This window comes from Bactrocera latifrons, unplaced genomic scaffold (genome assembly GCF_001853355.1).
Source record: "Bactrocera latifrons isolate USDA-ARS-PBARC rearing strain unplaced genomic scaffold, ASM185335v1 scaffold_125, whole genome shotgun sequence".
Lineage (NCBI taxonomy): Eukaryota > Metazoa > Arthropoda > Insecta > Diptera > Tephritidae > Bactrocera > Bactrocera latifrons.
This window is the reverse complement of record NW_017534686.1, coordinates 862,539-883,051: the sequence shown is the minus strand read 5'-3', so window position 1 is coordinate 883,051 and position 20,513 is coordinate 862,539. Positions and strand designations below refer to the sequence as shown.

Sequence of the window (20,513 nt, the reverse complement as noted above, 5' to 3'; positions counted from 1 at the left end):
TCCGCATATACATACATACATACATCTGTATTTAAATCTTGCATTTTGTTTTCATTTTTTTAATTTATTATATTTCATTTCATTTTTCATCGCAACTTTGTGTACATTACCTCCTTCAATGAGGTCCTGCAGGCACGAACGCCTGTATGTATGTATGTATGTAAATGTGCGCATGTTAATTTATATTATTTTCATTTGGAGTTGAATTTGTATACATTTTACTACGTGATCAAACAAAGCATGCTGGTGGATGGGTTGAAGGCACGTTGTGGCAGCAACAGTTGAGCACACGCCTTTCGAACTATCAAGCTATTTGGCCAGGCAGGCCGTTGCGCATGCGCGTGTTGAATGAGATGAGCCTATTAGTGCGCAATCATCATCACAGAAGCCTCGTCCACGCTTTGGTAGCACAACCATAGCGTACGCGCCGTTCAACTGCCCAGTGAAGGCATGTATGTTACATTCACATTGATATACATATGTATGTAAGTGTGTGCTAGTGTGCGTCGATCCTTTGTGTGCGGCTGCGCTCATGGGGGCACATTCTTTGTGCGTTGTTGTTTTTATTAGTCTACGTGGTTTTTATTTAACATTTTTCTTAATTTTATTTTTATTTTATTTATGAAAAAAAATTGTCTTGCTGCGATTTCTGGATTTACACAATTCTCGGCTATTCAGCGCTCCGCTGCTATTGTTGTATTGTCATATATAATTGTATTATGCGTTTATTGTATGCTTTTACATACATACATGCATACATATGTATATGTAATAATATGTATGCTTTGGTCCTTACTTTGAGTTCACTTTGGGTTGTGCGCTGTCCAGTCAGGGGTCACACACGCATACAAATGCCCACAATAAACTGATTAGGCACGCTGATCTTATCGCATGCATTTTTACGTACGTATATAACTGTATGTAGTTGTGTAAGTGTGGTAATCTCCATTGCATGTAGTAGTTGTTCTTTCTCCCTTGGCTCATGGCCCTTCATGTCTTGTGCCCGCTACGCCTTTGTCTTCAACGCTGTGRCTCTTCAAATAGCGACGAGGGCGACGTTGATGACGACGTCCTGCATGATTATGCCTTTTCTGTTCTTGCTTGTGCTACAATTTTGTAACCTTAAGAAATTAATACAAAACACGCAGTGGAAAAAAATCAAAATTAAACAAGAACAACAACTACGTGTTTATAAAAAAATTTAATTGTGTGCACACGTGTTCAAATTATCAGCAGGATTTCGGCTATTTTTTTTTTACTGACTGGTCATCACTGCCAGCATTTACTGCATTTTTATTGGATTCTTACTTTGGTTTTTATATTTTTTGTTTTCGATATAAAAAAGTAGGTCTTGGGTCAGCAAGCCCGAATTTTCAATTCTACATGCACCACCTCTATTAATCACAGCAATGAATTGTGTTTTAGGTTTGTCCTTTGTTAGCCGATATTAACGATGAAACGATATAAAGGCGAATAAGGTGGAGCATGAGTGCGATTCGCACATTTTGTAGTAATACATTTTCGAAGTAACTGTATGCCTTAGCTACAGTTTCAATTTCATTATATTTAATGGTTAGTTAAACTTCTAGTGTCTAATCAATTTAAGCTGAGTCCAATTGAGGAGTTTCTTGTTATTTATAGAGTATTTATAAGCAACATAAAAGGAATATTTTTTTATCTGCTTTTTTTTGTTAGGTAAGTCTGGTAGGTTGATAAGCCACGCATAGACCAGATTTCGTCCTTAGCGCTACCAGATAGAATCCCTTTACAAAGTCCATGAAGAGTAGTTATACTAGAATGCGAATTTCAGTAAGTTGTGCGGTCTAACTATCGAGAACCCTTACAGTGCCTCATACCATGAAGCCATGGTTTCCCTGATGCCTTGCTTTTGATATTTCCTACAGTTTTTKCGACTTATCAGTTCTATTCTCAGGTGTGCCTGTTACCTGTTCGCATTCCAACTATAGGAACTGCCGAGTGCCAGTAAGAACTTTGTATATTTGTGGTATACTGCTTTGACCTTCGCAGTTTTACGCCCCGGTAGATGCTTCCATCGGGTTTGCAGCTTTCTAGACAGATCGTCGTACAGACAATACATGGGTTTAGCAATGAAGGCCACGTTTTCGAATGAAAGCTTCCAGGTTGTACCGAGAATCTGCCTATATGCGTAAAAGGCAATGTTGGCCTGTTCTACTCTTTCTTCGATACAGCGCTTCCACAGCTGTTTGCTGTCGAAGACTACCCCAAGATACTTACTGCGATCCGTGATAGAGAGTTCTATCCTAGTTATCGAAGGGAGCGTCCATGGAGGCTTTTTATACTTTTTTGAAGGTCTTCCTCTTCGACTGCTTTGTCAGTCGGGTCCAGCATCGAATACTCTCAGAGCTGGAGTGTTTTCGCTCATTCAGACAACAGGACCTAGCCAGCGTAGATGCTGTCTTTTTATTCGCTGAACCATAACAATGGCTTCGTATATCTCGAACAGCGCATCATTCCATCGAATGCGATACTCGTCGTTGATAATGCCCAAAGGATCATAAATCTTCCGCAGAACCTTTCTCTTGAAAACTCATAACGTCGACACATCAGATTTTGTCATCGTCCAAGCCTCTGCTTGAGTGACTTATAGAGCTTGGTTTTTGTTCGTTGAGAGAGGACTTTACTTTTCCATTGTCTACTCAGTCCGAAGTAGCACCTGTTGACAACAGTCATTCTGCTACGAAAGCTGGTTCCAAGATAGTTCCAAGATAGACGAAATTATATACGACTAAGAAGTTACGACGACTGTTTTTTTAATGACAGCAGATATTTCATCTTGTCCATGTTTACTACCAGTCCACTAATTTTCTACATATTTTAACTTTCTTTGTCACAAACCATCGTTATATCCAACAAATCATTATACCCAACCCATAGGTGCATGGGTACAAATACGTACATTAACTTTCAAAGGCTCTACATCGCTCTCAAACACAGTTCTTTGTAGTCGCCTTCGGGCCTCGATGCTGACCATAGCAAATAAAGCAAATCTTATCGCCACGATTCTCACACATTCAAAAAACATTATTATTTTTAATTAGAAACTCAATAAAAAGGAGCTGCGGCAAACAGATATGTACATATGAATATGGGTAGAATAAAAGGCACCGAAGCGCTAAAGAAAGTGAAATGCGTAGTTTGGTAGAAAATTAGGGGGTTGCAACACTTATATTCTACATTTATTTACTTTTTCTTCACTGCCCACACTCCAGCGTCGGACTACCTGTCTTGGTCGGTGTTCGAAATTATTGAGGTGTACCGCCGTATAAAAAGGATTTGATTTGATTGACGTGCAGGAAATGGCAGGTATCGCTTTTGATTTTTATTTCTTTATTATAATTGGAGAAGAATGGGGAAATCGCATGAAGACAGGTATCATATGCGCGCAGGCACTATTGTTTGTAATGATCTAACAAATTTTGGTTGAACATTATTATATTTTTCTATTGATCTTTGTGTGTGGATGTGCATGCGAATGTGTGTTTATATGCGTGTCGTCGATCCATTTCTTGATTTGGTAATTTTTATATAATTAGATACATACAAATTGGCTTTAAATGACAGGAAATTTAGACATAGTTTAGGCGATCTCTCCGCCGTTTCCAAAGTACTGCGTAATTTCCGGTCATTTTTCTAATTATTATAAAGGGTATGTAATACGAGTACAGATTAGCATCCATGAAGAGATTGGGTGCAAGCTAAATATATATGCACATATATAAATATTCTCTAAATACTATATAGAAAAGCTTTTGACAGCACGAAAGGAGTTAGCTCTACCCGCGATGTCCGAATTTGGGATCTCCGCAAAACTAATACGGCTGAGTAAACTGACGTTCAGAAATAACAAAAGCTCCTTCAGGATCGGGAAGAACCTCTCCGAGCCATTCAATACCAAATAAGATTTCAGACAAGGCGACTTTCTTTCGTGCGACTTCCTCAAGCTGCTCTTGGAGAAAATAATTCGCAGAACTAAATAGGGAAGRTACCATCTTCTATAAGAGTGTACAACTGCTGGCGTACGCCGATGACATCGATATCGTTAGCCTCAACAACCGCTACTTTCTGCTTTCTCCAGACAGGGTAAGGAAGCGAAGCAAAAGGAACTGTTGACAGTCATAACTTCGAAGTTGTAGTTCGTCTATCTTGGAACCAAAATTAACTGCAACAAGAAAGTCAGCTTCGAAATCCAACGCAGAATAACTCTTGATAATAGTTTGAATTTCGGACTTAAGAAGTCCTCTCTCGACAAAGAAAAATCAAACTCTATAAGTCACTTATTATTTTCAACCTGCTATATGAGGCAGAGACATGGAGGATGACAACATCTGATGAGTCTACGTTACGAGCTTTCGAGAGAAAATTTCTGCGGAACATTTATGATCCTTTACGTATTGGCCACGACGAATATCGCATTCGATGAAATGGTGATTTGTATGAGTTATACGACGACATTGACATAGTTCAGTGAATTAAAAGACAGCGACTACGCTGGCTAGGTCATGTCGTCTGAAGGAGCGAAAACACCCCAGCTCTGAAAGTATTCGATGCAGTACCCGCAGCAGGAAGCAGAGGAAGCGAAAAATCTCCACTCCGTTGGAAGGACCAAGTGGAGAAGAACCTAGCTACTCTTGGAATCTCCAATTGGTGGCAAACAGCGAAAAGGAAGAACCACTGTCGTGCTGTTGTAAACTCTCCTATAACCGCGTAAGCGCCAATAAAGAAGAAGAAGTATTTAAGAAATACTGATGAAGTAACAATTTTTGGTTAATTATTTATTTGCACTATTTCTATACTTGGACCCGACTGTCTTATAAACACATACATATGTATAAATAAAGTTCTCGAAATTTTTCCTCAAAGCACTAGCACCGCACAGGTGACAATTGAAAGGGAAAATAATCGCAAACAGAGCTGTGGCGAGGAAATCGCGCCCCTGAGATGATTGCAGTGAAGTATTGTAGAACAAAATCTGAAAAAAAATTTTTTTTTTTTTTGCATAACACGGGACTATCCTGAGAACTGGAGGCTCGTTAGGAATTGTCCACGATATCCCCAGCCTAAGCGCAAACAGTTTTAGCTCTCTCTAATGATTAGCGGAAATAATTTATTTAACTCTATCTGCAAAACATCCTCTTTATAAAAGAGCCAAATTTTTGCTGGAGCCGAAATTTTTCCTCATCTCAAGTAATAGGTAGTAATTGTCTCGTATTTCTTAAGCATCTTAGAAACTTTGTGACAAAATTTCCATCAAAAGTTTTTTCGATTGAAATTTGAGAAATACTCTGCTTTGATTGCTCTATTCCTCTCATACACAGAGTCTAACAAGGTATCACGCCTTGCAAAGTCTTAAAGCGATGAATTTACTTAGTAGAATTCGGTAAAGGAAGTTTGGTATAGTTTAAGAGAATATGAAAAATTTCTAATGAAACTCTTTAGCTCACTCACAGTTATTTTTTTCGCTCGGTCTAAATTTTATTCTAAAACGAAACATCAGTTGCTTGTGTTAAGATGAAAATTTTATCACTGTTTTCCTGAAAGCGAAGTTGCTCTAAAGTAAAAACCACAATCTTATGTATCTTCATTTCTTATTATTGTATATTTTTTTTTAAATTACATAGGCTAAATTTTTAAAAAATTTTCTCTAATTCAACTATAATGTAATAAACTTAATGACAATGTTTAACAATTGTGTGATAATCACAACGATGAAATGCATTCGTTAATGACGCTGGAAACGTGGACATTAACAAAAGCCTCTCCTCTACTTTAAAGCTTTATATTTAACGGCAATTGACGACAGATCCTGGCTGGTGGCTGCACGTCTGGAAGACTTTATCACTGAGTGTAAAATTGTTTTGTACTGGGAACTGCTGCGGACGCTGCTTGGCTTAGTTTGACTTTTGAGCGCCTACCATGGACGCCAGACATCCTCCTCCTCAGCTTGTGCTACATTGGTAGCTATGCGTGCATCGATGGGCGAATGACCACTATAGGTGGTCAGCAGACTTTGACTCATACAACTGCTGCTAAGCTTCTCACTGCTGGCGCTCGAGTTCGGACTGCCATTGTAACTGGAAATGGGCGAAATGGGCACGGAGTAATGTGCGCGACTGGTGTTGCTGGCAATGTTTACAGATAGTGGCGCATTGATGGGTGTTGGTGGCTGTACGGCAGGTTGCAGTTGATTCAGACGCTGGCCAAGATGTGTCATCAATTGGGTGCCAAGATGCACATTCACATCGGGTAGCTGTGAGAGTGAGCGTGATACCTCGTTAACGGCATGTATATAACCGGAACGGAAGCCCTCAGCTTGTGACATAGCGCCACCCTTGGAGGCGGCGGCCTTGCGTTGTTGCTTCAATTTCTGTAAATGCGTAACGGTCAACTCAAGTATATCGGCCTTCTCCAGCCGCGTCACATGCTCGCCCTCCGACTCCAGTGTGACGACCATTAAATCCTTCAGCTCATCKAGACACTTGTTGATGCGTGCRCGCCGCTTACGCTCCAACATTGGTTTCATCACTTTGCGGTACTGATAAGTCTTAGACATTTCCGATACTTGGATGGACATTGTGTTATAAATTTTATTGARTATTCTCTCTCGTTAGTTCGTGTGTGTTGCACTAAAATCCAGTGTGTGTTTCACTGTTGAGTGTTTGCGGTGGAATGCATGCYGCTRTCCTTAGTCAACACCCTTTTATACTCCAACGGCATGTACAGGAATGTGAGTATGAGCGCTAACGCTGCCGAGCACAACCCTCAAAACTATTCCGTATTCGTAAAGTAAAGACACACACAAGCTGGAGTCGTTGAGAGTCGTACGCTCACTCGTCCTTTTTGCGGTCTTGACGTGCGTGTTGTTGTGGTGTTTATTGTGCGCTCACGTTAAAGTAGAAATCAACCCTCTATTTTCTTATCCACGCTGCTTCGTCGCTTACATGCCAGCACACATACGCACCCCTTACACTACTATCTTCCCGTTCTCCCTGCCAAACTGCCCATTCCTTAGCATGTCTATCTATTTTTTATGCTTGTGTCTTGCAAGTCACCCTGCTTGCGTTTGTGCCCGGCATTCGATCGCTCGATTTATAGGGGAGGAAATCAAATTTCACAATACACATAAAGACGCAGGATCTTTGATCGCTCCAAACCGTGGGAACTACGTTCCTTGTAAGTTTCTCACACGTCGTATGTGCTCACCTGCGCATGCGGCCAGAAGACAGCCGGACAATATGCCAGTCAGCCCATCAGCCAGCGAACAAACGGCGCGTTGAGCAAGGATAAGGGCGCACACAAACACCCTTATGGAGTATGCGGTTGCATTGCCATACAGTCAGCCGGATTGCGTTGAGTCGGGTGTTTCGAGCAAAGCATGGGAATTTTGCAATCTGGTCGTCCGTTATGCGGTCTCTACGGCTATGAAGGACGGCTGGCGTGCATTGAGCTGTACGGAGTTGCGCTCTGTACGACTGTAATGAGCTGAAACGTCGCAGCTGTGTTGTGCTACTGCCGTTAACATTTCTTTGATTCCGATTTTTCAGTACTGTGCATAGCTTGTGTGTAATAGTCCTTAATCGTTGTATCCTGTTGCACATAAGGAGCAGCAAATTGTATGCATGAAAAGTAGTAGACGAGAAGAATAACAACACTGCATTATAATTGAAATGATATCAGCGCATTGTAAAGCAGAAAAAAAAAATAGGCGAAGAAAGCGCAGTGAGACAGGGAATTCCTTTAAAGTGCACAACAGTTGCTTTGCTGTTGTTGCTGTTATTGTATATAGTTTTTTCAGCGCAACTGTGCGTTAATGGAATGAAACGTAATGTGGGAAAGCGTTCCCACGGTTGCAGCGGCCACGGGTCGTTAGCATTAACTCGCATGTATGCACAGCGTTAGCTAGCGCTACGGAAAGTGAAAAGGTGTGTGCGTGCTGTTGTTGTTTTTGTTGGCATATCGTGACGTTTTAGCGGCTTACAGTGTGCTTGAGTATCATAACGACTTCCTGCCGCCTGCCAATTGGGCGCTTTGTCTCATCTCGTCGTTGGCTGCATTTATGCGCAGTCAGTTTCTGTTGGCGCTTTTTGTTGCTTTGCCCTCGTTGGCCGAAATGTGCACGCGAGCGCACTTGTTTTCTCGCCGCGTACTTATGCTTACATTTTTCTTGTATGCGCTTGTATGTTGTTGTGCCGCGCGTATGCGCTCAGCGCGGACGTGTGTGCTGCGCATGCGCGGCTGACTTTGCTTTGTCGCTGACATTGACGGTGCTCGTGTTGGTATTGTAATGATTTTCAATTAAAATGCAAATATAATTACTTGGTTTTAGGGCTAGTAATGCTCGGCGCTTGCGCTGCGGTACTTTGTAGTTTGACCTTACGGACTTTTAAACGCGTGTAGCGTGTTAAGTTTAAAGAACCGCAGCAATTGTTTCGTGGGAACATTGGAGCTTTTGAAGTATGAGACGCGCGTCGGACACAAGTTGGGGTTATAGCCAATTGTATGGAGCCAAACTGGTTTGTTTCTTATGCTAGAAGTAATATTTGTTGCATTATATGTATAATCACTGAAAATGTACGCTGCCACACCAACTTTATATTAGATAAATAAACATAAAAAATACGGATTTGCTTTCGGTGAATTTTCTACAAGAATCCGCGAATATAGTTCGACAGTAGCGAAATTGGGCCCTATTCTGCATCGTGATTCGAAAATGTATTCTATTTGAAATTCGGATTTCTCTTATAATTATGTGAAAGTTGCACTACTATGTGCCGGAATGAATACTTACATATATTTTTCGTTTTTGCTTTCTACAACTCAAAAGTTAACCAATATTGTATTTGAAATTAGGAAAATCGAGTTATCGAATGCAAAAAAATACCAACTCGAATTTTGTTTCGATTTCGCCTTCAGAGGAAGGTCCAAGGTTTCATGTCACACTAAAAGAGTGTGGATGGAGCAGTGGTACGCGATCTAGCAGCGTAACTTTCCACATCTATACGGATAAATCAAAAATAGCTGATAGAGTGAGCGATCTATTTCGTGGAGCCAGCCAGTGTCTTCCAAGCAGAAACCTATGCGGTCAGGTACGGGCGACTGATATTGACTGGGTTCCAGGGAAACGAAATACATAGCTTATGAGATTGCGAGAAGTGTCATCCACTTGGCTAAGAAATGAGTTTAGAAAATACGCAAAAATACAGAAAAATGGGTTGACATCACACGCTAGCCATATGGCCATCAGCAACGTTGACGTATGTGGAGAGTGCAGGGAAGTTGGTATAAAAACGACGTTGCAGCATCTCATCTGATTATTTCCAGCTTTATCTAGAATTGGGTTTATATATGTGGGACTTTTGAAGTAGAAGGGGTTGAAAGAAGAAGCAGAATCATATCTCTATTGAACTTTGTGAAAAGCGTAGACGTTTCGTACGACGTAAGCTTCAGCTCGTATTATTAATGAACCTCCATCCGGCTTTACAAACGAGATGTAGTATGAAGACGTTTGAACTATTCTCAATAGTGGCCGTAGGTGGTACCAATGGCTCTCTTAGTAAAAGCTGTTGCTTTCGCTCAACGCAATTATTAGCTCCAAAAGACATATTTAGACGATATGCAAAACTCGTTCTTCTAATTCTTAGTTCTTGGGWTCTAGATGGGGAACACAGCTATTTTTTATGACTATCCAAACGTTTCCAYTCCCCAACAAATTCGAAGTATGAAGTTGTCACCATCTCTTTGATACTAAAATCGCGGTTATTTTTAGTTAGAACAACTCTTGGTTCGGAAACAAAACAAAAGCGTGTTATTCTTCTTTTTAATTTGCGTAAACACCGCTTACGCTGTTATAGTTGAGTTGGCAACAGCGTGCYAATCATTCTTCCTTTTCGCTGTTCGATGCCAATTGGAGTTTCCAGGTGTAGCTAGGTCCTTATCCACCACGCTGTGTTCTACATATTAGCATTAACAAGGAGAACTGCAATGAAGTTCGTATACTATATTTGGAGAACGTCAATAACGTTAAAAAAAAAAAAAAAAAAAAAAAAATTGGTGATAAAACGGATTGTTTATTTCATTATATTTGGTATTTATATTTGAAAAACTCAGAACTTCTACTGAAACGCTAATTGATTAAATTTCCAACGTGCCTTCCGCTGACCAGACTCAGTTTAAGACTACTTGATATTTGTTATGTGATTACTTTCGCTTTTAGATAAATATATGGTACACTGGAGCATAGTCAGCTATCTAGCTTTAGTACCAATGACCATTAACTTTTACATATTTGACTATTTGATCTCATATGATTGGTGCTTCTCATCAAATAGACTGTATTCGTGCAAAAATATTTACCATGTAACTGATGATCCTAGTATAGAAACTTTTTCCAATAGCCTTTTCTAGACAGAACACGCGTAAGTCGTGTAAAGCTGTCATGCTATTTTAGTTCAGTATTTTTCGGCGTTTCATTGAAYGTCCGAACAACGTTTACAAATCGTTYAACTTTATTACTAAAATTCACGTTCTGTAAAGAATGTGTTGCGCTCGCTTCGCTCAACTTATGGGTATTATAATTGGCCTACTGACCATCAGCTATCTTGAGACCCAGCATTCATTACTGCATAATATTCGACCAAATAGATCACGTCCAGYACGCAGTGAAGGCAAAATAGCCGACATCGCTTCGCTCTATGCTCTATTGAAAAGTTCCAAGAAGATACGACATTTTCGAGATAAATTTTGTTCAGCGATGAAGCCTAGTACTTAATCAGTGAAAACAACCTAAATTGTCACATTTTGGACGAAGAGCAACCAGAAGAGATTCAAAAGCTGCCATTGGTTTGTAGGCTGGTGGAATAATCGGTCCATATTTCTTCAAAAATGATGCCAAGGAGAACGTAACCGTCAATTGCGACCATTATCGCGCCACTRTAACCGGCAATTTGATATCTGAAATTGAAGGTCGYGAWCTCGGTTATATTTGGTTTCAATAAKACGAGCCACTTCCTACACATCGCATTAATAAATGTTAGACTCTTTCCAATGGGGATATGTAAAGTCTAAAGTCTATGTGAACAATCACGCTTCGATTGAGAACTGGAAGCAAAAAATCACGTGTGTCTTTCACCAGTTACCATTCGAAATCCTTGAACGAGTCATCGAAAATTGTACTCAGTGGATAAACCAGCTGAGACGTAACCGCGACCAATATTTGAAAGAGATAAACTTCAAAAAATTAATGCCAAAAACGTTCTTTCCAATGATAATAAATATTCCTCACTAAATTTGAAGTTTTTGTATTTTTTCTTTAAAGAAGTAGTGAGCCTGGTAATGAATCAACCTTAGATGAAAACTATTTGGTCCTTGTCGGTGTGTTAAATTTTAATTTTCTGTGTCGATCACAATCTTGATATTTGTCCAATGAAAATCGGCTCGTTTAAAAAAGATCGACTGGACTCGATTAAAAAGGATCAACGGAAAACAGTGTRAGCTCCCTATATCGAATTACTCGAGCGTTGTTCCAGTTTCTTTGACAGTCCCTATGAGTTGCTTTAAGCGCATTCTTCTTTTTATGGTTTTTTAAAGTGCTTAACTTCAGTGTTGGCTTCTTAGTCTAGTTGGTTAGTCTTGTTTGCCACCTTTCGTATATCGACTCGATTGTTAAAGTTTGGCTAAAATCAAGCTCCCAATGAAGAATTATTTGTATTCAAAACTYTATTATTTTAGTTTGTAAATATTAGATTTATTAGTTGAGAATGATAAATTGAGCATGTACTTAAAGCTACAGTAAASTCTAGTTAATACAAAAGCATTTTCGTTAGAAATAAATTTAAAGCAATTAGACCAATAATTTAGCAAAATATACAGATGTTTGGAAGCGCAAATTAAGATTAWTATAATATATATATGAACATAACTWTATATACTTATAGGTAACTGATAAAAGTGTTTTATAATTAGATTAGAAATTAATGAGAAAAATATATATGCAATGTAAGCTTTAAATCACTTATAAATAGTAGGAGTAAGACATTATTTATATAAGTCTATTTCTAATATACTTGGAAGTATGTGGGGAGTTCTGGAGATCGGTTTACGAACAGACCAATCGCTAACTGAGTGGAGTTGGCGGCTATCACAGGCAAATCACATTAATACAACTATAAAAGGCTGACAATTTGTACTTAAAACAATAAAGCTGATATTGATTAAACTAATGCAACACATATGTGCGCATATACACACTTTCATATATATACTATGTGTAAGATATTATTCAAACATTATTTTATATTATTTAAAACACTACAAACACTTAAAACTATTAAAGCCACTGGCTGGTGAGTGTGTAAAAACGAAAGCTCTTTGAAAATACGCGGCAGCACCGCATGYTGCAGGTTGCGCTTTGTTGCAGGCGGTACTACCAAGGGCGCCATAAGCATTCACCGTGTTGCTCGTCTGCATGCAAATCCCTCAAATTATCGCACATTTGTAGTTGGTGTTGTTGTTGTTGTTGTTGTTGTTGGTAAGCGCGCCTCATATGTTCATCAGCATGCAAAGCAGCGGTGGGTGAAGCCGATGCCGCGCGTTTCACCACCTCTAAATTGAGCGCCTCTTCACCAGCGGCAGCGTTRGGTGCTGGCGCTGGCTGTTGTAAATCYTTCAGCTGATAACCCAAATGTTTCATGAGTTTTGTGCCGAATTTCGCATTCAGACCCGGTACTGTGGCAAATACGCGCGACACTTCGTAAGCGGCTTGCGTATAGCCAGCGCGAAATTTCTCCACATTTATGCCGCGTACAGCTGGTCCGCTGGCGGCATGATGCTGTGCAACGCTTGCGGCGATTTCGTGTTTATGTGTACGCAAATAGTTGACGGTCAGCTCGAGAATGTCGGCCTTCTCCAGTTTGGCRATGTGTTCGCCTTGCGCCTCCATTGTGTCCACAATGAGATCCTTCAGTTCGTCCAAGTAGAGATTCATGCGCGCGCGTCGCTTCCGCTCCAGCAATGGTTTGGTGACCTTRCGATAGTGTTGCGTCTTGGTCATGAAGCGTTGTCCGTCCACAGCCATGTTGTATGTATGTAATTGTGGTGGAGATTTGCAAGTGCGCGCTAAGCGTCTTAAAGTTGTAGAACAAGTGTATGCGCGCTACGTTTGTATGTTTTTGTCACAGCACTACTAACGAACAGGTTTTCACATTTAGATTATTTCTCGTATATGTTTTCAAGTTTTTCACACCGACAGCGCCAAGTGTGTTTGGTCGTAGCCGATATAATATGTTGAATGTGTCAAGTCTTTACCGCACGGTAGCTGTTTGAGAAATGATGCAAACGCAAGGTATTGCCATCCTTTTGTARCCTTGCGCTCGGTCCGCACACTTGTGCACCTCGTAAAGTGTGCRCGCATGTGCGCTRCTTGGCTGCTGCCACCCTTAAAGTAAGTAACACCAGCTTCGCACTTTTAATAATTCTCTATGTCCACAACCTGTTGTTGTTTGGTGTCGCTCCCTCGTCATTTGCGTTCCTTCACTGTTGGCCGTTTAGCTCTGATTCGTATTGTCTGTAGCCGGCATTGCGCTCGTTTCGTACACGATCGGTTCGGTTGGTGTGCGAGCGCCAGACGTGCGTCTTCAGMGSCTTCAAGTATAGCGCGTACCAGCAGCCCTCTGTGTCTTTGTCTGTGCTCCGGTGGTTGATCGTGCGCTTGCTGTGCTCTCGTGCATTACCTTACCTTTGTATACTGGAATGTATTATATGTTGGTGGCGGAGCATAGGGTGCGCCTTTCACGTGCACGCAGAGCGACATTGTTTGATGAAAGTACACTGTGAAATATTTTAGTAGTTGTGTGAAAAGGCGATGTTTAGTAACTGCACTTCTTAACAGTTTTTTCTTAATCTTTTTAGTAKYCGYTTGCTAWACTAACCAGGTTTTCTATTAAGAAAATCATTATCTGTGGTGGGTAAGCAGTTTCAGTTGTAGGACTATACACAATTCCTACTCTTACGTCTTTGCCGCGCACCCTGGAAACGTGAGGAACCCTTGTGTAAGATTCGGTAGCCAACCCGTGTGAAACCTGGGGTCACGGCTTAAATGAAGGAAGCTTCAGCGGTTCCACTCCGACATATTCGGGTTCGCTAAAGTCTAATAAAAGATTCAGAGGTGCGGTATCTAGCGGCCGTCGGTCTTGAAACAAGCGGCTTGCTATATAAATGTGTATAAAGCTTTATACTACTCGTCCAGCGATATTGCGACAACTGAAAGGGAAAAAACAGTTTCGGAGGAAAGTCATAATCTGATGTTGACGACGCGATTAAAACGATACCTTAAGAGTTCCCTTCTTCAATATTTCTTCAGGGACTAGCTTCCGATATGTAGTACAGGCACGTAAAACATTTCTCAGATCCCGTGGATACCAATTTATAATCCTATAGAGCTAACGGCAGAACTCTTTCTAAGAATCTCGTTTCCCCAAACACCCTTAATCGACCTATGAAAAATAATTCCTGCAGTTGTCCTTCAACTTCTGAAATTTCCCAAGAATAAACTTAGTGGTCATCATATAATTCTTAGAGTTTAACATACAAGGATCTCGATCCCATATTTACTTAGCCTCACCGTTCAATGACGCCACTATTGCATTTGTAAGGGGACCCGCATTTGAAAGTGGGCGCGAGATTGTTGAGACAGAGATCATTGTAAAGCAGTGCTGGTCCCTGTTTAAGCGCCATTCATGAAAACTTCTGCGTTGATTCCTCATAATTCACGGAATCAGGATTCACTGTAGCACATCAGAGGCCAAAGAACAGTCTCAAAATGGACTTCATTCGGCGATTCTGATCTRTAGGCGAAGAGGTCAGTCAAAAAGTCATGGCTACCATTTTATGAGATTTACATGGTCCGTGTACCTGTGATGAAACAAAATTCTCACAGGGTTCAACTACTGTGGTTCACTGATACTTGTCGGACCGCTCTTGTATTCAAAGCCGCACTACTATTTAACAGAAGAAAATGGGGATTTAACTTCTCTTCTCGAGTGTTGCCGGCTGTTCTATTCCTGGTGTCAGATAGGCAGATTATAGTTTACAATCCTAGTTCCAAACCTGCTGTTAAAAATGTAAAAAATTATATACAAAGCAAGTACGAAAAATGGTTTCAGAGCAAGGAATATTATTTTTTTAAAGAACAAAAAAGTTAGGAGATGATTTAAGCTAAYAAAATGATCGGTTAAACTTGAGGCCCATACTATGAATATGGTATAAGAAATGGTAACCTAAGCATATAATACAGGTCACTATTTAACCTATATCCATTGCTGACGAATGGTGAAAAAATTCACCAAGAGGAGATGTTTTTAAAATATTTTTTCCAGTGTACTTTCCTCATCAACACAGCGATCGAAGYGATATCTAGAGCACAGCTCACCCCAACAACTTGGTACGAGTATAACGCTCGTGCGAGATCACGACGACCTTTGACAAACAAACACTATGCTCTTTGCTCGCTCCTTTGGCACTCAGCGCACTGACTTCTTTCTTGCGTACGACAYACAGYCAGTCAGCAATCAAACCAACAAGCCGATCCACCACCAAACKTTCAATGGTCACACGCTCGGGCTCGTGTTTTTYCCCCCGTTCGGTATGTCGGCTGCGTGTGCAATGCCCGCTTGCGTGCTTGCATGMGTGCGTCGGAAGGGATACCATAAGCAGCATTTACAATACACCACTTTGTTGTGTTACTCGATGTCTTACAGCCAAAGTAAGGCATAACGACACTGTCCGTGCTCGGCAATTTCGGACCTTTGACTGTAGACATACATACATATGTGCATACTTATGTGCATATGGGCGGTGGTGACTGGTGATGGAGTTTTTGTCGTTATGTTTCATTTCCTGTCAGCTCTCACAGAAGAAATTGCGCTGCATCGCATGCAATGAGAAGAAAATCAACAACAATAACAGCAGCAACAGTAATAAATGCCACCAACAAGCTAGCCRAGATCCACTGTGTGACGCATTGTAATGATGATGAGCACGTTCATCATAGTGTTTATATTTAGCAGAAGAACTGTAACAACAATATCACCCATACACTGCTGTGAAAAAAATTGTAGTACACGGAATTTAATACGATTGCAACAGAGGTGGTTTTAATTTGGTTCAGTTATTGTTAAGCTCTGATAATTGTTTGGTCCTATTGCTTTTATCTGTACTACAGACGAATATTTATAGCACAGCTTTACATAACTGGAGACATATTGGTGGTTTAACTTTTATGTCGAGAGATGATAGCTATAAGAAAAGAAATTCTCTACTTTYTTCTTACCAAAAGCCCTAGTTCTCAAGCTCTTCAGCTTTCGTGATTTTAACCCACGATCACCCAGCAATTAGGTCAAATAGGGCAACAAACGTTTATAAGAAAATTTAGGTTAAGTTGTTGTCAGGATAGATAATATCGATATTTTTTAACTTTTCCAACAAATAGGCATTACTTTTCCAACGTTCAAATTACTGCGACGTTACATTTCAGACAGCTAGATGGACCTGAGAGGTATTTAAATAATCAAATACACAGATTTTCGAAACATTTCTAAAGAAAATCTAGAAAAATATGTGAGGTTAAAAACATTCAGAAACTTATTTGCATAATATCGGATTTTTCAATAGGGACGCTACAAAAGTAGACCGATAGGCACAGCAAACGATGCCAGCTTTTCTCCCGCTGTTTTGATCTTTCCCTTCAGAAAAGTTCGCCATTTCATCTTGACAAGATATATGATYCAAAACCGAGTTGAATTGATTAAAATTTACTACCGAAATTCGGAGTCAGTGGCCACAACTTTAAGAGCGCTACGTCCAAWTTATGGTCATCATTATCGTCCTCTCAATTCACCAATTGAGCRTCTAGTGCAAAAATTTGAATCCAAAGGCACAGTACAAAATGTTTCCGTGACAGTGAAACAAAGAAGTGTTCTTAGTATTGAGAATATTACTGCCGCTGGTGTAGCAATTGAGGAAGACTCAAATCAGTCTCTCACACGTCATTCTCAGGCGTTGCGCATCTTAGTGACTTCGTTGTGGCGAATTTCTCGAAAAGAGCTTGGCCTACCTCCTTACAAGATCAAATTGACGCAAGAACTAAAGCCGCTTGACCACGAGAATCGTGGTATGTTCGTGAATTGGGTTTCATTGTTGAGGCTCATTTTTGACTGAATGGATTCGTCAATACGCAAAATATGCGTTATTGGTCAGGCAGCAATCCACACGAACTCCATGAGTCTCCTTTGAATCCCGGAAAAGTTACGGATTGGTACGGTTTATGGGGCGGTGACGTCATTAGGCCGTAGTTCTTCCGTGATGCTTTATCATCGTTACCGTCATGTTACTGTGAATGGGAATCGCTACCGCTCAATGATAACTGAATATTTTTTGGTCCGMATTGGATGATGTGAACTTGGACAATATGAGGTTTTAACAGGACGGCACCAGAAGCCGCATAGCGAATGTCATAATCGATTTATTGAATACCACGTTTGGTGAACGTGTTATCTAACGAAATGGCTCAGTCTCGGTAGAGTGATTTGGCGCTGTTAGACTATTTYTTGTGGGGCTACATTAAGTCTATGGTTTATGCCAGCAAGCCCGCGACGATTGATGAATTTCGTACGAATATCGATCCTGAAATTGCAACAGTATCGGCCGATTTATACTTGAAAACCGCTGAAAGTTGGGTTCAGTGTCTGGATGTTTGGCATGGCCAAAGAAATCGAGTTCGACATATAATGTCGAAACCGAATGGAATGTACTTTCACATTAATAAATTCATTGATATCCCAAACCGTGTTTGTTTTACTAAAAAAAAAAGCAAAAAAAAAGCAAAAAAAAAAAACTTTTGTAGCGCTATTATTTTATTTATTTATAGTTATTTATTTTATTTTTTTATGACCGATTTTACATAAGATATTTGACAGAGTACGAATGCAAACCCTATTTCGAAATTGCCCGTGGTTCACATAGACGATCAGGAYCAGATTCTGTCGCTCAATAGCTATAAAGAACAAAAGTGAAAATTATTTGCAATTCCACATTTCTGCACACGAGTGTTAAGAAACGAACAACGGAAGAAATGCGTGCATATTTCGGCGCATATATACTATACATACATATATACATATGTATATACTATATCCATCATGCATAGTAGATCGTATGTCTGCTTGTGCGATCGATATGTTTGTGCACATTGTGCACTGCTGTCATTTGGTTCGGTTCGGTTTTGGTTAGGGGAGTTTCAGCTATGTGTGTCAGGATCGTGAGAAACTTTTCTCCCTGCTTTCCCACCGTGCGCACTGATCGCACTCTGATCGCTCGATTGCCCCCTACACAGAAGTCACCTGCCACTCGGCAAACGCGCGCGCTTACAAGTACAACACACATACAAGCGTGAAGCGGCGGTTTAATCTGGGCMGACATGCAGATTCYTTCTTACTTCACTATGAGATTGTTTKTGCAGAATGCGAGTGCTGGCGCTGYTKCTGGTATTTGTGCTGGTGGTGGTGGTGGTTGTGGCAGGTTCTTGAAGTGCCCTTGCGTGCGCGCACAGGTTCTCATCGATATTGCAGCGCCCTGTGATTTTTTTGGTTTGCTGTTTTTACATTTTTTTTGTTTTGGCGATGGTGATCAACAGCTGTTGCACCTTACCTTTTGTTGTTTACTCGTCTGTTGGTTGATTGATTTTTGTTTTGATGCGCTCATTCGCTGACCATTCATTTTGTTCCAGTTTGACCTTTGCTTAATGACGCTTTGTTTGTGCGTAACTAAATGCCGAAAAGCCTCGGACACTTCATTCATTCAATAAATAAGTTGCAACATGAATGGGGTTGCAAGTTTGCTCTAGTATTAATTACATTATATAAAATTAAGCTGTACTACGAGCGRTGATTTCGGACATATGGTTATTTTGATTTAATTTTTTCTTGTAATTGGACATATTTTCCCACAAAGCAATGAATCAAATTCTTTGAAACTCTAAAAAATATGTTGTACTTGCTGTATGGACTTTTTGCTAAGGTGCTATACATTACAATAGGTCAATTGAAAAGTCCCGGGCCTACCATCATAAAACACATTTTTTGGCAAAATTCGTTTTTTTAATCAACATAGTTACCTTCAAGAATGACACAGTGCCTAGAGTGAACCTCCACCTTTTCAATACCATTTTTGTAGTTACACTTTGTTTTTTACTTCAAAACAGATCTCAGTTTCGGTGTTCACCTTTCCATTCGATGAAAATTTCTTCCCAACGAGCATGCTTTTGAGAACCGAGGACAGGAAATAGTCGCCGAGGGACATATCTGGAGATTACGGTGGATACGCAATCGATTTTGAAGTCCGATACATGGATCTTTGGCATCGTTTTCGTGACRCGGTGCTTTGTTTTGGTGAAATAGCACTTTATATTTTTTTCAATTGCCACCGTTTTTGGGCAATTTTGTCCCTCAAACGTTCCTATAACGCTATGTAATAGTCACTGTTGATRATCATTGCTTTTTCAAGGTAGTCAATAAAAATTGTTCCATGTGCATCCCAAAATACAGATGTCATAACCTTGCTTCCCCACTTTTCGTGTTTTCACCCTTTGTTGCGTGTTCATTGTGGACAGTTCACTCCGATGGCTGTCTATTGAACGACGRTGTGTAATTAGGCAGATATGTTACATCAGTTGTCACATATCGACGCAAAAACTCAGGTTTATTACGCTTAAATATCTTGAAACACTGCTCCGAAGCATCAACTTGTCTTTGTTTTTGGTCAAAAGTGAGCTCGCGCGGCACCCACTTTGTATAGAGCTTTCTAATACCCAAATATCCGTGAATAATATGATGCAGACGTTCAGTTGATATCTTTACAGTCCCAGCTATCTCGAACAACTTTACTTTACGGTTATCCAAAATTATCTTATGGACTTTTTTGATGTGTTCGTCGGTAACAACCTCTTATGGGCGTTCACTGTTTTCACCGTCTTCGGTGCTCATTTCACCACGYCTCAACGTTGCTACTAATCCTTGATGGTTGATGTTCTTGGGCTAGTGTCCGAAAACTCGCCATCAAGCCAAGGTTTATAAACATGCAAAATTCCTTTTTTATCGTTTTTTTCACAATAACAAAAATTTCTTCTATCAAAAAGATAAAATTTACAAGTAAATAAACCCACTGCTGTGAAATTTGTACACGCGCCGTTTGGAGATTATGGCTAACTAAAAAATCACATGAATTTAATTCTATGCGTCAAGCCGGGCACTTTTCAATTGACCTGTTATATATGAAAGAACACACACCACTTCTACTTTTCTACTTTATTCACCATCTTCATCACAAGACCACTAAAGTCGTGGAAGGTTTTAAAATTCAACATCTTCTTAGTCTACTCCACTACTAATTTATATCACTAACTAACTAGAAAAGTATGAAACGCA

The 20,513-nt window shown here is 40.2% G+C and overlaps 2 protein-coding genes across 2 annotated transcripts; both read right to left on the bottom strand.

Moving 5' to 3' along the window:
• Positions 1 to 5,615: 5,615 nt before the first annotated feature.
• LOC108978645 (enhancer of split mgamma protein) lies at positions 5,616 to 6,717 on the bottom strand. The gene has a single exon (XM_018949022.1). The coding sequence runs from the start codon at positions 6,611 to 6,613 to the stop codon at positions 5,951 to 5,953; it is 663 nt and encodes a 220-aa protein (XP_018804567.1). The 5' UTR covers positions 6,614 to 6,717; the 3' UTR covers positions 5,616 to 5,950.
• Positions 6,718 to 11,894: 5,177 nt separating this feature from the next.
• On the bottom strand, positions 11,895 to 13,403 carry LOC108978646 (enhancer of split mdelta protein). The gene has a single exon (XM_018949023.1). The coding sequence runs from the start codon at positions 13,109 to 13,111 to the stop codon at positions 12,461 to 12,463; it is 651 nt and encodes a 216-aa protein (XP_018804568.1). The 5' UTR covers positions 13,112 to 13,403; the 3' UTR covers positions 11,895 to 12,460.
• Between the last annotated feature and the right edge of the window lie 7,110 nt (positions 13,404 to 20,513).